The sequence below is a fragment of the Hirundo rustica genome, chromosome 22 (assembly GCF_015227805.2).
Source record: "Hirundo rustica isolate bHirRus1 chromosome 22, bHirRus1.pri.v3, whole genome shotgun sequence".
Lineage (NCBI taxonomy): Eukaryota > Metazoa > Chordata > Aves > Passeriformes > Hirundinidae > Hirundo > Hirundo rustica.
Window position 1 is genome coordinate 1,922,476 of NC_053471.1, and position 16,704 is coordinate 1,939,179.

The 16,704-nt window shown below is 58.1% G+C and overlaps 1 protein-coding gene across 1 annotated transcript; it reads right to left on the reverse strand.

The window, feature by feature from the left end:
- Positions 1-12,491: 12,491 nt before the first annotated feature.
- C1QB (complement C1q B chain) lies at positions 12,492-15,414 on the reverse strand. The gene is made up of 3 exons (XM_040084551.2): positions 15,308-15,414; positions 14,038-14,197; positions 12,492-13,173 (listed from the first exon to the last, which is right to left on the reverse strand). The coding sequence occupies exons 2-3, from the start codon at positions 14,195-14,197 to the stop codon at positions 12,605-12,607; spliced, it is 729 nt and encodes a 242-aa protein (XP_039940485.1). The 5' UTR covers positions 15,308-15,414; the 3' UTR covers positions 12,492-12,604.
- Between the last annotated feature and the right edge of the window lie 1,290 nt (positions 15,415-16,704).

Consider the following 16,704-nt stretch of genomic DNA (forward strand, 5'->3'; position numbering starts at 1 on the left):
GATCCTCTTCCCCTCCCCAGCATTTTGTCCTCCTTCCCTGACACCCCCACCCAGCTGCAGGAAGGAGATGATCTCCCAGTGCATGACCCAACCACCTCAGGCAGAATTGGAAGGGCTCCTGGAGCCAGGCCACCCCAGAGGAAGGACCACTCCCTGTACTGGACCTGCTCCAGGCTGGAAGGAGAGACAAGCTGCCTTGGCTGGCTGCAGTAATTAAATCCTTCGCCCAAATGAGAGAACATCCCATCCTCCCCAGTGCCCCACGGTGCTGCAGCGTGCAAGTCCTTGGCATCACTAGACAAGCACATCAGTCATCCCCCAGGTGGGTTAGGCTGGGCTTAAGTTGCTTGGGCTCTGTTCTTGCTGTGTCCAAGGCTAGGCAGGGCTCCCAGCTCCTCTGGGTCAGCTGTCCAAAAACTCCCACCACGCTGACCTAACCTTTTGGCTCTGCTAAGCCGTGTCTGAGCACCTCAGGCGGGCTGCTCTGAGCCTGGGGGAGCAGGGAGAGAATTCCTGGTGTAGACTGGCCTGGTTTAGACACATCCTCGTGCTCACCAATGCAGGATGGGCAGGAAAAAGAAGAAGCAAAGGGGAGAAGGGACATTTGCCACCCTGCAGCACCAAGAGCCGGGTATCAGTGCGTGTTATTTACTGACTCAGCACCTCCTGCCGGGGGAGGGACAGGTGTTTCCTCCAGACCAGACTGAAATATCCCTGGCTTTCCCCTGCCTTGGGAAGAAACCCTGCTCCTGTTAAGCTTGGCTCAGCTCGCGTGGGATCAGTTACCGCTATGAGCTCATTAGCTGCCCACCTGGCCAGGTCACCCCCGTCCTGCTGCAGCCGCAGCAGCTCCCAGCAGGTCTCCATGGTGAAGGAGGATGTTCCTCTGTGCCCAGCCCGGCTCTCCTGCCCACAGGCACCGGCCTCTCTCCGTGCCCTCCCTGCTCCCATCTCATCCCTGGAGACCCAGGGGGGTTCAGGACTCCCACAGCCTCCCCCCAGCTCTGTCCCCCCGCTCCCCCATTAGCCAGCCCCCCTGCCCGGCAGAGCTGCATCCCCCTCCCTCTGCACGGCCGTGCCTCGGCTTTTCTTCCTTTTCATCCCTTTTCTCCCTCCCCTGAATGCGCTTCGCTCGCTTTTGGCGGCGCGGGGCAGGGAGAGCCCCTCTCCCCCCTCGCTCCCGGGGATCCCCCCCGGCAGATGGGGCCGGGGGATGAATTGTGCACACAGCGAAGCCCCTAAGAGGATTTGCTGGTGCCCCTTTCATCGCCAGCCTTTGTGCGCTGCTCCGCTGCGGTGGGACGCCCCCGAGTTCTCCCCCGGCTCCTCTCTCTTCCACTCCAGAAGAAAAGAAAAGTGCCAATAAAGGCCTTGTTTGTCCGACTCGTTTGAGAGGACCATATTGCTGTAGGTGCCGCGGGTCCCGGCGTGACAGCGTCGCCCCTTTGAGAGCGGGTGACGAGCGGCTCCCTCCTGCGAGGGTCGGAGCGGGCGGCTTAGCCAGGCGCTGGGAAAAAAAAAAGTAAATAAAATTTAAAAAAAAAAAAAAGGTTTCAGTTGCATTTCAATGTCCATTGAACCCTGAATCTCGGGCGATGGTTTTTCCAGAGGCTCTGCAGACAGACAAAGCCACGGAGGAGGAGGAGGAGGAGGAGGCTGGGAAGATGCTTCGCGTCCAGCAGTGGGTGAAGGACCTGCTAACCGCCCCCCCAAAGAAATCCCGTCCCGGAGAGCTGAACGGAGGTGGCAACGCTGCTTTTCCAATGACATCTAGTGGCAAAGGCAGGGAAGGAGGAAAACTCCGGCTGGATTTTCCTGGCTCGAGCGCGGCGCCTCCCGCTGCGGCATTTTGCCCTTTGTATGAAGAGGGAAGCGCAGACGAGCTGCACAACAGCCTCGGCAGCCCCGAGATGCCGAGCAGCCCAGCCCGAACCCTTGGGCCTCGTCTCGGATTTTCAGGGCCCCCGGAGCAGACGTCTGGGCTGGAAATGGAGGTACGGAGCAGCGCACCCACCTTGTCCTCTGTGGGTCTGTGCTCAGCACGCCCCCGTGTCAGGGGCAGGGATGAGGGACACTCAGGGCATGCCTGGGGGAATTTCCAGGGCAGGCAGAGTGCTGGCAGCAGCACCGACCATGAAGCACAGGATATGGCTCCAGGGATGCTCACAGGGCATCTCACCCCAGCTGAGGTGGTCCTGGCAGGGGGGTGATGGGCTGAGGCTAAATAACAGCCTGGGCTGCTCACTGTTTAACCAAAGTGTGTTGAGATGTCAGGAGGAGCTTCCATTCCCCACCAGACGCTGGAAAACCCACTCTGGAGAGCACAGCTGGTCACTGATGTCCCCGCTGCAGCATTTCAGAGCCGTTTCTTAGGGCTCACTACACTCCAGAGCACCCACACCACTGGACCGTGAGCTGCTGATGGATGATGTCCCAAGCCAGAAGGGACCATGGAGCCCAAATCCTCTCCTGCACGGCCTCCTCTGCAGCAGATCAGCTGGCACAGGGCACCCAGAGCAGCTGTGGCTGCCCCATCCTTGGAAGTGTCCCAGGCCGGGTTGGATGGGGCTTGGAGCAGCCTGGGATAATGAAAGGTGCCCCTGCACGTGGCAGGGGATGGGACAAGTTCTCCCCAAACACAAAGCATTTGGTCATGCTCTGCCTTGGCACACAGGGCATGCAGGAAGGATGCGCCTGAGGGTGCCTCAGGGAGGGAGAACTTCAGGAGCACGCCGACAGCAGGGCAGGGAGAGCAGGAACAGGGATGCAGGAGGTGGCTTTGGTGGCCCTGCACAGAAGCAGAGCAGCTGTGACCTCCATGGACTCCCAGCTTGTGCCCAGAGCCTGTGCCACACTGTGAGCAGCCAGACGTGCAGCTGATGAGGGTGATCTTCAGCTGGAGGATGAAAATTGCAAAAGGAAACCCTGGAGGACAATCCCTGTCTCCTGTGGCAGTAACTCCAGTCCCTCTGAGCAGCAAAAGAGCTGCCACAGCCAAACCAGGGTCAGGGAAAAGCCCACCCACCTTTTAATGCTGTGAGAGAAATGTAAATAAAACCCAGCACACAAACAGCTTTGAAATGAAATAAATGTAGAATCCAGAGTCACAGAGACCAAAATGGGTTAATAATAAATTGATGATTCTGCCTTTCTGGGCTCAGGGTGCTCGAGTGCTCTGGTGGAGGACCTTGGGGTCACCAGTGCACAAGGTTCAGGCACATCCAATGTTCCTGTACTGGATTTTATGAGAGGTAAAAGAAAACGAGGGGAAAAGCAGAAAAAGAAATGGAGACAGAACCACAGAGAACATGAGAGATCTCGTCCTTTGGGGGCCACAGGATGATGAAATCTGTCCAAAGGAGGAGGACAAACCTCCTGTGTAACCTTCAGGTCACCTCTTCCTTCTCAGTCATGCTCTCTGTCGTCCTCTGAGGTCTCAGCCTGGCTAATGCCAGGAGTATCCCTCTCCATGGCATTTTGGGACAGTTATTGGTGGCTGCATATTGGAGCTGGGCAGGAAGAGTTCCTACAGCATTTCCCAAACTCTCCTGGCATTAATTTCTCCTTGAAAAAGGCTTTCCTTTCCTCTCTTTACCTTCTCAGTGAGGACACAGGTGTGAACAAGCAGCGATGGTTTCAGCTCCTTGCTCTCCTGAGGGAGCTGTGCCATGGAGCGGGAGGCTGAAGGACTGAGACAGAACTGCCCAGACTCATCCTGAGCCTGGGGACAGAGCTGGAGCAACTGTGGTGGATCCCCATGGAGAAATCCATCTACTCCTGGCCATCCTGCCCACCCCAGGAGACCGTCCAGTGCTGGGGAGGGCCAGCTGATCCTTGCCTGTCTCCAGGGAGGAGGTGCCCAGGGTGACCCACGTCCTTCCCCCACGCCCTGAGGGGCCATGCTCCTGCGCAGGCAGCTGGTGACACCAGTGGCAGGACCCCCCTGGAGCTCTGCAGAGCTCAGGCATCTTTACAGGAACAGAGTCCCAGCCTCAGCAGCTGCTGGGGCTCCCCACTGCTGGTGCCTGGGGGTCTCCAGGAGCCAAAACTCTGCACAAAGCCCTCACGTTCCCAGAGCCTGATGCTCTGCCCAGCCCTCATGGACACCCCCAGGCTGCAGGAGTGACACTGGGTCACCTCACACAGCAGAGGACATCAGGCCATGCTGCCCTTGGCAGGGGTGCATCTCCAGGGAAATGCAGGATTGTCCAGCTCTCTCCAGGAAAGTGCAGGGTTGTCAGCTCCCTCCCAGGCAAGAGCAGGGTTGTCCAGATTTCTCCATGGAAATGCAGGGAATGCAAGCTTGTCCAGCTCTCTCCAGGGAAGCGCAGGATTGTCCAGCTCTCTCCATGGAAATGCAGGGTTGTCCAGCTCTCTCCCATGGAAATGCAGGGTTGTCCACCTCTCTCCAGGGTAATGCAGGATTGTCCAGCTCTCTCCCATGGAAGTGCAGGATTGTCCAGCTCTCTCCCATGGAAATGCAGGATTGTCCAGCTCTCTCCCATGGAAATGCAGGATTGTCCAGCTCTCCCATGGAAATGCAGGATTGTCCAGCTCTCTCCAGGGTAATGCAGGATTGTCCAGCTCTCTCCCATGGGAATGCAGGGTTGTCCAGCTCTCTCCCATGGAAATGCAGGATTGTCCAGCTCTCTCCAGGGTAATGCAGGATTGTCCAGCTCCCTCCATGGAAATGCAGGGTTGTCCAGCTCTCTCCCAGGGAAGTGCAGGGTTGTCCAGCTCTCCCATGGAAATGCAGGATTGTCCAGCTCTCCCGTGGAAATGCAGGGTTGTCCAGCTCTCCCGTGGAAATGCAGGATTGTCCAGCTCTCTCCATGGAAATGCAGGATTGTCCAGCTCCCTCCATGGAAATGCAGGATTGTCCAGCTCTCTCCCAGGGAAGTGCAGGGTTGTCCAGCTCTCCCGTGGAAATGCAGGATTGTCCAGCTCTCTCCCATGGAAATGCAGGATTGTCCAGCTCTCCCGTGGAAATGCAGGGTTGTCCAGTTCTCTCCATGGAAATGCAGGATTGTCCAGCTCCCTCCATGGAAATGCAGGGTTGTCCAGCTCTCCCATGGAAATGCAGGATTGTCCAGCTCTCTCCCATGGAAATGCAGGGTTGTCCAGCTCTCTTCTGGCTCCCCTGGAAATGCCACCCATGACCCATTGCTGTTCCTGTCACCTTGCTGACTGCCCGTGCCAGCACCTCCAGACCAAAGCTCTCCTGGCAGGCTCTGCTGGCACTCCATGGGAGCAGAAGGGAGCACGGGCCAGCACCACCCAGCCCCTGGGGTGCTGCCACCCAAGCCCTCACCCCAGAGCTCCAGCCCCTGCTCCTCCTGAGGAAGCCAGGGCAGCAGGCTCACAAATATCCCTTGTTCAAAAACCAGATGGGAATTCCAGGTATGTGTCCATGCAAGCTGCACACATTTCCCTGGCGACCTTTCTGCACATGGCCTTGCTGTTCTGTGGCCTCCAAGCTGCCTTACTTGAGTTTTTTTTCCCCTTCTGTGTCTAAATGCTGGATTTTAGGGCAGAGTGAAGCTGTTGAGTGCAGTCCTGGCCTCTTCCACCCCTGCCCAGCCTGTGCACGGCTCTGGCCCTGAGTGCTGGAAGCGTGCTCTGCATGCTGCCTGTGTGGTTTGTGGTGGGTGATAGTGAATGTGAGCCTCCAGCCCGCCCTGTGTGAGGATGGGGCTGGGGGCTCACCTCAGCCTGTACAGCAAACTGGGGGCTGGAGCCCACACACGGCTCCAGCGAGGCGGGACAGGACTGTGGAACACAGCAGGGCTGTTCCCCCTGCGGGGAAACGGAGGCATTCCGGGGAGGGTGTGGGTGTGTCACTGATTTATCCCCGGATACTGCCGGGAGACAGTAGCGGAAGGAAAAAACCGTTTGCTTTTCCTTTTTCTTGGAGAAAACCTTTGGAGTGGAGAGCAGGGATGTGCGAGGCTCCCCCAGACCTGCGCTGCCACAACTCCAGCCTCCGTTTGGGGGTTTTGCCAAGAGCCCGCTCCTGCATCCCAGCAGAGGATGCCCACCATGGCAAAGCATCCCCATCGCGGCAGAGCATCCCCAGAGCGACAGAGGACCCCGATAACATCGGAACAATCAACCCCGGAGCGACAGAAGCTCCTCAGCGCAGCAGAGCATCCCGCTCGGCTCCTGGCTCGGTGGGTGGGGGACAAACCCGAGCTCATCGCGGCGCATCCCTCAAGGGGTTAAGGACACGCACGGGGCCAGGCAGGCCTAGGCCGTGCTGCCACCGGTTCGCCCCGCATCTTTCCCGAATCCCGTCCCGCATCCCGTCCCGAATCCCGTCCCGCATCCCCTCCGCCGCTGTGCCGGGGCGGCACCGGGAGATGCCGCTCGGAGCCGGGCGCAGGAGGGCGGGAGGCAGCGGGAAGCGGAGCGGAAGGAGCCGAGCCCCGACGTGCGGGCGATCTGTGCCTGGAGCCGAAGCAGGCCAGGCTCCTCACCCCGCACATCCCCATGGAAACCCCGGCCCCGCCTCGCACCGCGCCCCGTTGCAGGGGAGCATGGGGGGCAGTCCGGGCGGGGGCTCCCCCGCACACAGGGGCACCTGCCGAGGCTGCCACAGCTGCGAAAGCCGGGATTGAGCCCTTCCTCCCATCCCCCCGCCCGCATCCACCCCAGTCCGCAGCATTAGGAATCACCGGGAGCATCGCCAGGCGGCATTCCCGGGGATCATCCATCCCCAGGCGGCATTCCCGGGGATCATCCATTGCCAGGCGGCATTCCCGGGGATCATCCATCCCCAGGCACCATTCCCGGGGATCATCCATCGCCAGACACCATTCCCAGGGATCATTCCCAGGGATCATCCATCCCCAGGCACCATTCCCAGACACCATTCCCAGGGATCATCCATCCTCAGGCAGCATTCCCAGACACCATTCCCGAGGATCATCCATCCCCAGGCAGCATTCCCGGGGATCATTCCCGGGGATCATCCATCCCCAGACACCATTCCCAGGGATCATCCATCCCCAGGCAGCATTCCTGGGGATCATTCCCGGGAATCATCCCTCCCGAAGCAGTATTCCCAGGGATCATCCATCCCCAGGCAGCATTCCCGGGGATCATTCCCAGGGATCATCCATCCCCAGGCAGCATTCCTGGGGATCATTCCCGGGAATCATCCGTCCCCAGGCAGCATTCCCGGGAATTATCCATCCCCAGGCAGCATTCCCAGACACCATTCCCAGGGATCATCCATCCCCAGGCAGGATCCCTGCGCCTCCGGATCCAGCCACGGCAGCATCTTTTCCCGCCTGGTCCAGTCCCGGCAGCATCCCAGCCCCTCCATCGAGCCCGGGAGCGTGGGGTGCCCTTCCCGGGGGGCTGCAGCCGCAGGATCGCCCCCTCCCCAGCGCGGTTCCGTGATCTTTCCTCCCCTGCGCTCCCCTCCCAGCGCGAGTCCCCTGAACGTTCCGTTTGAAGCTAATTCCGGCTGAAATCTGGTTTGCTTTCCAACGTTGCTGCTTTAAATTGGAGAGATTGACCTTGGAGCGGGAGGTGACATGCAGATGCACATCAGCAGCCCGTCAGAGCGGCGGCGGGGGCCGGGGGGGTGCGGAGCCGCCTCGGGGACACGCCAACTATTTTATGAGTAATTTAATATCTGGAACACAGACTTTTCATTCCCAGAGATCTGCCGGGGAAAGAAAGAGCCTTTCTGCAGCCCCGCCAAGGCTGCTCCTCATAAGGAGGCAGAGCAGGAACGAAAAAAAAAAAAAGAAAAAGGGGCTGGGATTTAACTCCTTGGTGGCCAGCCAGCCCAGAGCCTCCCGGCTGCCGGTCCCTGCAGAGGGCCAGGAAAAGCAGGAATTCCCCGCGCTCCTCTAAGTGGGAGACAAGCCGGGCTGTGCTGCTCCAGGCAAACGAAGCAATTGCTCCTTCCCATTCAAATTCAAATGCAAGCCTGGCTGAGGATGGGGGGGAACAAACTCAGCGGCAGCCCTGAAGTGAGATTTGGGGTTGGAGCTGATGCCTGAACTCCCTTCCCCGTCCCGTCCCAGACTGGTTTGTGCTGCATCAAACTCCACAGGAGTCTCCCTGGGCTTGACACCACCCCGCAGTGGGACCAGCGCACCCAGGGGACCCACGCAGGGAGCTCCCACCCTGCTGACACCGAAACCACCGTGTGTGCCTCGGCATCCACCAGAGCTGCGATTTGCCGCTGGCTGTGCCCGCCTGTGATGCCTGTGCCATCAGAACCCTCTGCCCAGAGCACTCCAGCACCTCAGCCGGGCACTGAACCCACGCCGGGATTCCCGTACAGCTCCTGCCTGATGTTACGGTTTGGAGAAGGGGAGGGAAGGAAGAACACGAGCAAAAATCCCCTGATATTTCACTCCACAGCTTGGCCTGAAGACAGAGAGACGGCGCAGAGCATCGCCAGCTGTGGCTGGGAGCTGGGGTGTCACCCTGGTTTTTCTGAGTTTTTTAAAGCCTTTTGATTGTTCATAAAATGGAGTCAGACTTTTTTAGCTACTGTACAATATTAGGAGCAGTTTTCACTTTTTCTCACACATGTAACATAAACAAATCCTTTGTTTTTCATTCTCTGTCCTTTGTTTGCATATTTCTAACCTGAAAACAAATGTAACTGACAGTTGGTCTGGCCACTGAGGCTGGGAGGTGAAAACTCCAGAAGCCAATCTACAGCCAGACCCACAAATGTATAAAAAGTAAGAAATAAACAGGCAGAGGGGCTCTCGGCCTTGGCTCAGCCTTGGGCTCTCTTGGAAGAACAACTCTGCCCTGCGAAATCTCTCGTCTCTGTGTGATTGCTTTGCGTGTCCCGATCACACTGGGAGGCTGAAGGGGAGGGAATGCTCGTTCAGGAGGGAGCTGCTGCCAAGGGAAATCCTCCCTGCACTGAGGAGCAGCGTCATGAGCTGCGTGGGAGAAGAGCTCCTTGGAGGGGCTGGCACGGGAAGATGATCCAGGGGGCCCTGTTGGGTCAGCCTGCCTGTGGCTGGTGCTGCCAGCAAGGACCAAGACCGAAGAATTGTTCAGGAAGGGCTCCTCCTGCTCATAGCAGGCACAGGGGACTCCTGCAAACAGATCAACACCTCTGCAAAGCTCCGTGGTGTTTGCTGGGGCTGTTAGACCAGAGCGTGGCACTGACATCCCTGGCTCCATCTCCCTGACAAACAGCGTGGTCGGGCTTTGATTCCTCCAGCTCAGCTTCATTTCCGTGAATACTGACAGGCAAACCCATTTCCCACACTGGATCCTGCCAGAGCCCTGCTTATGCCAAGACTGGAGCTTTGGAATACAGAAAACCTGCAGAGCCCCAGTCAGATGATGCAGGAGAAACCTCCATGTGATTTTCTTGCTGGTCCCTATTGCTCTGTGCCTGGGAGCAGGAAGATTATCTGAACTCCCTGACAGCTCTGTCGGTGTCTCTGTCCACAGCTGTGCTCCCATGGCTCCAGGGATGCTCACAGAGTGTCTCACCCCAGCTGTGGTGGTCCTGACAGGGGGGTGATGAGATGGCTGAGGCTAAATAACAGCCTGGGCTGCTCAGTGTTTAACCAAAGTGTGTTGAGGTGTCAGGAGGAGCTTCCATACCTCACCAGACACTGGAAAACCCACTCTGGAGAGCTCAAGGTTCAGCAGGTTCCCTCCCTGTCCTGCTCAGTGGCCTCCAGCACCGACAGACCAAAGCACCCCTCGGCTTCTCAGCAAAACACCGACATCCCTACAGCTCCTGAGGTCACCTTGAAACACCTCCTGCCCCAGCTTCAGCATCTGCCGAGCACCTGGTGGCCCTGGCCCAGGCACAGCCCTGCCCTTGGTGGTGGCCTGACCCTGCAGGTGAGGGTCACAGCCCCGCCAGGCGATGGAAGGGCTGTGCTGGGCCCGGGGAGGGACTGCAGCTGAAAATAAACCCCAAAGGGAGTGACAAGGAGCAGAACCATTTTGGCTCATAATGCTCAGACACCTATTTTAAAAATAACACCAGCTTTATTCCTTTACACTTTTTCCAAAATCAACAATTATTATATCCATCACCTGGAAAGGCAGAAAGTTTCGCTTTGGTGTCCAACAACAGCCCGGGTCCCATCCTGCAGAGCTTTCTGCTGCCGGTTCCTGTCCCATGCCAGCAGAAGCACTTTGCATTTGTCTCCATCAAATATCAGCGAGATTCTGCCAGCTCGTTTTCCAGCCTTCAGGGCTCTTGGAATGGCAGTGACCTCTGCTCCTTGGTACACTGTCTCCTACCTTTCTGAGGGCTTGGTGATGCCTTGGAAGGCTGAGCTGAAACAGAGACTGGACAGAGCAGGAGAATAAAGCAGGTGTTTATTGAAAGACCTCCAGGATCCACCTTGGGCAGGACAGGGCCTGGCCAGGGCTGCACCCAAGGTGGGCTAAGAATGGTCACAAAATGGCTGGCTGGGCACGAGACCTTACAGTTTTATAAGTTTTGGTCCATTTGCACATTGGGGTTTAATTGTCCAATTCCAGCTCCAGGCTGTGAGGTCCCATCCTTCTTGTTCCTCCCTCCCGCCACCGTTGTTTGTGCTTTTGGGCCTGAAAGTTGTCCTTGGTGTGCAGCAGGAAAAGGATTTGTTTTGTGTCCCTGCTGTGTGCAGAGAGCTACCAGCACTGACTGTGAGCTCAGAACTGCACCCCTGGGCAGCACAGAACCTGAAACACATGGAAGTTAAACCTCAAAGCATCATCAGGAGGCTCAGGCAGTGCATGCCACCAGCCCTCTTTGGGCATTGAACACCTCCTTTTCTCCTCCCCCTGCCTTTCCCGGCTCAGTTTTCCTTGTGGCCCTGCACCTCCAGCTGTGGAACACCGTGGGGTTGGTGGCTGCGGGGTAAAATCCATCCCGTGCTGCAGCACCGGGGGTGCTCCGGAACGCCACACCCAGAGCTCGGGGACACGGCTGGCTGCGCCCCGGGGGATGGAAAACACGGATTTTGCTGCGCAGGATAAAGCACAGAGGTGGTGAGGAGGAGGAGGAGGAGGAGATGTGAACCGGGCCGATCCTGCCCGCTGTGTCCTGGCGGAGCTGCGGGCACAGCTGAGCCCCCGCTGCTGCCCGTGCCCGCCCCGCCGGCAGGGCGAGGATGCTGCCGCCGCCAGGTGAGGGCTGAGCCGGTCTCCGGTGCCACCTGCCGGCAAATCGCCCCTGCCAGGAGCCTCCGGGCGGCCCACGACAGCCTCTGTGCGCTCCGCGTCCCTCGCTGCGGCGGGGACACCTGGCACCAACGCGTACCTGAGGTTTCGCCTGCAGAAGGTGATGAGCTTCGGGTCTGGGATCAGTAGTATTGCAGGATTCTTTTGTTAGATGGTGGTTTAAGGGAAATACGGGGCTCAATCAAATGTTGTGCTTGCGCTTTTTTTGCTTTGCTTGCTTTTAGCGGTGCGAATTTGCCGGTCAGACAACCGAAAACAAATGTTTGGGTGGCTTTAGCTAATGCACCAGGTTTAGATACCTTGTGTCGGTCCAGCACAAGCCCAGAAAATCCATTTTCCACCTGTCTAGGTGGTGGAAATGCTTAGCCAATTCCAGAAAAGACTGACAGGGCCATTCAACATATATACATATTCAACATACTTACATGTATGTCGGTAGATGTTGGGGTGTGAAGGCACAAGCAAACCCGAGGAGCTCAGGGGTGATGCTCCATTAAACCCTGTCCATACCACACTCACCTCCCCCAGACCTTTAATCATCCTCCTTTCCATCCAGACCTTTTCAAACCCCAGACTCCCACAGAAATTCCTTAAAGCCCCGTGTCCACTCTCATGGGATGGGCCGGGGGCTGCCAGCATCCCACCCAGGGGGCTGCAGTGCTGGATTGTCCCCTCTCCTGGGACCAGGGGTGTCCCTGTGCTCCTCAGCTTTAATTCATTGCACATTCCCGGCTCCACAGCTCTGCTGTTGGTAAGGGGCAGGCTGGGAGGGTTTGGCTGTGCTCCAGGACGTGTCGGTTCTGTGCTGCAGTTTGTAGTGGGGGTGTCCTCCACACCACCCCAAAACGGCATCCAGCTCTGCCCACGCCCACCTGCCCCACCTTGTCACAAGTTTTGACCATCTTCTGTGGGTGTTTCTGCCACCACCACCCCCCCAAAAAAAGTCCAAGGGAGGTTGGTGTCCCTGGATCCTGCCGCTGTCAGGACTGTCCAGCACAGCACTGTCTCCAGCACCTCCCCACCCACCACCAGCACCCAGGGGCCCAAATTTTCCCACTCCATCATTGTCCTGCCCCCTGCTAAAGGCTGATCTGCATTTCCCTGCTTTCTTAGCCCTGGGCTGGGACCCTTTGGGTGGCTCTGGATGGAGATACTCAATCCTGGTCTGCAGCAGGAACTGCACGACCTGTCTGGCTCTGCTAAATGAGCCTGGGCTGCACCCAAGGCGGAGAGAACCAGCACCCTGGTTATGTGAAAATTATCATTTGGGAGGAAAAAAGGCAAATCCTATCCGGAAAGGGACTAAGAGTGCGAAGAGCTGTCATTTATTGTGCAAGAACGGCAGCAGCGTGCTTCAAGCACCAGTTTGGGAGCAAAGAGTTTCCAGGGGAATCCCCAGCTCTGCGAGGGCTGCTCCAGCGGGCTAAGCCTCGGGGAAGATGAGGAAGCCAGAGAAGATGCTGTCAGACCCTTCCAGCCCCACCAGGGAATTCTTCTCCGTCGGTTCCAGCCACACGGACTCCTCCATGGCCAGCTTGAGGACCACACCTCCCGTGGTGACCTGGAAACTGCTCTGCACGAAGTCACAGAAGGTCACCACCTTGTCGCCCCGGCTGGAAGCCCGGCCCTTTTTGATGTTGAGGCACAGGTTTCCCCGGGAGGTGACGTGGTAGGTGAAGTAGTAGGTGCCGGGCACGCGGCAGGTGAAGCGGCCGTAGCGGTTCTCGTAGTGCCCGTTGAGGTTGGTGAGGATGCGGTCGAAGCGGACGGGCTGATCCCGGCGCGGGTAGGAGCTGATGCTCCTGGCGGCCGAGAACGCCGACTTGAGGGTGACCCTGTAGTCGCCAGGCTCTCCCGCGGGGCCAGGCAGTCCCTTGGTGCCCGGTAAGCCCGTCACACCCGGGATGCCGGTGGGACCGACCTTCCCGGGCAGTCCCGGGGGTCCCGGGGGTCCCTTCTCCCCTCTCTCTGCTGTGCTCTGGCCAGGGGGTCCTAGGAAAGAGGAGGGAGAGTCATTGTGGTCAGAGCCGAGCCCCGTCTGTCTGCAGAGAGGGAGCACGAGCAAGGAAACCCGCGCTGGGTGTGGGTCAGTGGAGACCCCTGCCCAACAGGCGGGTGTGACACACCTTGCTGCCACCCCCTCTTGGAGAGGATGAAAGGGGAAAACCTTAGAAATATGGTTGCTTGGCAAAAGATTCTGACAGCATGAAACCTATGAGCAGAACAGAAATTAAAGCCAGCTTTGAGATGTAGGGTGCCAAGCTGGGAGGCAGTGATTGAGGTAGCTGAAGGCAAGATCCCTGCTGATTGAGCAATACCCCTAGCAGACAAAGGGATGCCAAGGGTCCAAGGGGAGGGGCCCTGCAGAGGTGGCAGGGAAAAGGAGCCTAGAAATGAGCTGTTAGGGTTTGGAATGTGGCACAGCGTTGTAATGTAGTCGTTCCTGTAGGCTGCATGTAAATTCTGGAGCATTTGTGTCTTGTACTTGTTGGTTAGTGTAAACTAGAATTTTTGATACAGAAGGAGATATAATGCATTGTAAGAAGAACTGAGGGCTCTTGGCTCCGGCACGCTTTTAGCTGTGGCTGGCAGCTTAAGCAAAGCTCTTGCACCAAGGAACTGCAATAAACCACGTGTTTCAAGAGCTGCCCTGGGCTCCAGAGATCTCTCATCACCGTCCCCACTCTCTCCAACAACCCCTCTCCTTCCCCAGGTTCCTTGGGGGTCTCCACCATCCCCACCCCACAAGACCTCAAGACACTGGTGGAAATGGGTTTGCTTTCCCAGGACCACTGTCTTTCCCTGCTCTTGGCATTCACAAGACAATGTTTTACCCACCTGCAACCTCCTCCTTACCTTGGTCACCCTTCGGGCCCTTCTCCCCGTCCCTGCCGTCGCTGCCAGGCTGCCCTGGTAATCCTGGGATGCCTGGGACCGTGCCGTAGGTCCTGCAGAGGGTGGCACCGGCGAGCTGCCCTCCAGCCAGGCAAATCAGCGTGGCCCACATGGTCCACATCTGTGGGAGCACGGATCGGTGTCAGGGGGCTCTCCCGGTAGTGGGAGGGCTGGGGAAGGCACTCTGAGCTGCTCGGACTGCAAGCAAGTCTGGGTTACACTATCCGGGAGGGAAAAGGTCCTGCTGCAGAGCCAAACCCACTCTCCTGCTAGCCCTGAAGCAAAGGACCAGAACCCTTGGGCAGGACAGGGCTTGTCAGTCTCTCAACACTCTTAAATCCCCGGTTTACAAGCGCCCACAGCTGCAGCCACGTGAATGTTTGGGACAGGTTGTCTCAGGGATCTGATGCCCAACGTGGCCATGCTGCTCCCTTGCGGGAGAAATTCCCCGTCTCATCTCAGGACCACACTTGCAGGGTAAAATCCTCACCCAGCCAGAGCAGTTTCATCATCTGCAAGGGGATGGGGCCTTGCCTTCCACCAGCATGTCTGAGGGACAGTCCTTGAAGGTGTCAGTGATCCCCCAAACCTCCCTCCTCCATCCCACAGGCTCCCCTCGTGTCCTGTCACACAGCTGCTCAATCCCAGGGGCATTTCTGTGTCTAACAAGCCTTACTGGGACTGTCACCTGCGCTTCCATCCCTGGGAAGCCGTCCATTCCTTCTTCCTGCCCTCCCTGCTCATCTCCTTCCCCCCGATCCCGGTGTGGATGTGCCCTAGGCATTTGGGGTATCTGGACATCACAGCCCCCCAGCCACAGCTCCCCCACCTCAGGTGGATTTTCCCAGCCCTGAAGCTCTGGTGCCAGAGGACAGGAGGTTGGTGGGTTGGATCCTCCAGCCACAGCCATTCCGGTTTGGGTGTGGCAGGTACAGGCACCGATCCACAGGCTCCCAGCCCAGCACCCCCAGGGCACCTCCCAGGCCCTGATCACCCTTCTGGAACTCTGCCATCTCTGCTTTTATGTTTTCCTTCTTCCAGGTGGAGCAGGAGGGGTCAGGATCCCCTCAGGGACCTCCACCAGCCCCAGCTCAGCATCTCCAGCCCATTTCTCTTCTGCCTCGGGCCACAGGGAAGTGCCAGCGATGCAGGTGACCGTCACCCTGCTGGAGCTGGGCTCCCCACGAGCTCCTGCCAGCGGGGGGAACCTCGGGCTCAGTCTTGCTCTTACCTTGAGCTCCTTGCTGCTCAGGTGGGGAGAAGGAGCAGGACACCCCAGCGTGCTGGTCAGAAATGCCCTCGAGGGGAAGCAGAACTTTGCTGCAAGGGTTATTGTGAAAGGATCTGGGACACATCCCCTTTTTATCTTTAGCTCCTTGTCCTTTTTCCGTGGCAGTTTCAGATCCTCCACGAGTGCTGTTGTCAGCTGAGCAGAACAAGCCAGCCCCAAATAACACCCTGAGCCCTTCCAGCCAAATCTCTGCCCTGCGGGGTCCCTGGGTCCTGCTCAGGGGTGCATGGGGGATCCCCCTGCCATGGCAATGCTGTTGGGGGCTCCAGATGAGTTCAGGGTAACCCATCAGAGCTGCAGAAATGTGCATGCATTCAGCCAGCACCCCTCAGGCTGCTCTGCACAGCTCTGCAGGGTCTCAGCGTCCATCACCTTGAGCCCATGCCCCTGGCTCTCCTGAATGTTGTGCATGGGAAGTGATTTTACCATGGGAAAAGCATCCCCAGTCCTGCTCTGGCTGCTGCCTTGTGGAGGCGAAGCACAGGATGTTCAGAGAGGTGCCCTTTCCACCCTGCAGTGTGTGGCACCAACAGAAATCCCTGTGGGGTTTTGGTGGGCTCTGCAGCCTCCACAACAACGAGATCCTTTGGTCTGGCTCAGGAAAGCCAGAGTGCTTCCATGCCCCGAGGTGACAGGGTTGTCTCAGCCCAGGGATGTCCCAGCCCAGGGATGTCTCTGTCCAAGGATGTCCTAGCCCAAGGATGTGCCAGTCCAAGGATGTGCCAGTCCAAGGATGTCCCAGCCCAAGGATGTCCCAGTCCAAGGATGTCCCAACCCAGGGATGTCCCAGTCCAAGGATGTCCCAGCCCAAGGATATCCCAGCCCAAGGATATCCCAGCCTAGGGATGTCCCAGCCCAAGAATATCCCAGCCCAAAAGGATGTCCCAGCCCAAGGATGTCCTAACCCAAGGATATCCCAGCCCAAGGATATCCCAGCCCAGGGATGTCCCAGCCCAAGGATGTCCCAGCCCAAGGATGTCCTAACCCAAGGATGTCCTAACCCAAGGATATCCCAGCCCAAGGATATCCCAGCCCAAGGATGTCCTAACCCAAGGATATCCCAGCCCAAGGATGTCCCAGCCCAAGGATGTCCCAGCCCAAGGATGTCCCAGCCGTGGTGTTGGTGTTTCCTTTGCACTCTGTGCCCCTCTGAGGCTTTGCAGGGAAGGAGGAGTATCAGGGCCCTGCTTGGAGGAGTCTTGGTGCCCTCCTGCTAGGAGCTGTGTGGGGACATGGGAACCATCCCGTTCAGGGCTCCCAGGGGCCCCAGCCCCTGTGCAAAGCCAGGCGTGGGTGGGGTGTGACAGTTTCTGATGCCAGCGAGGCTTGGGGACACG

Bases quoted from the DNA above. Each gene is read 5' to 3' on its own strand.
- C1QB (XM_040084551.2), bottom strand. From the start codon at position 14,197: ATGTGGACCATGTGGGCCACGCTGATTTGCCTGGCTGGAGGGCAGCTC. The intron at 13,174-14,037 runs GTAAGGAGGAGG...CCTCTTTCCTAG, and splicing joins GGGCCCGAAGGGTGACCAAG to GACCCCCTGGCCAGAGCACA.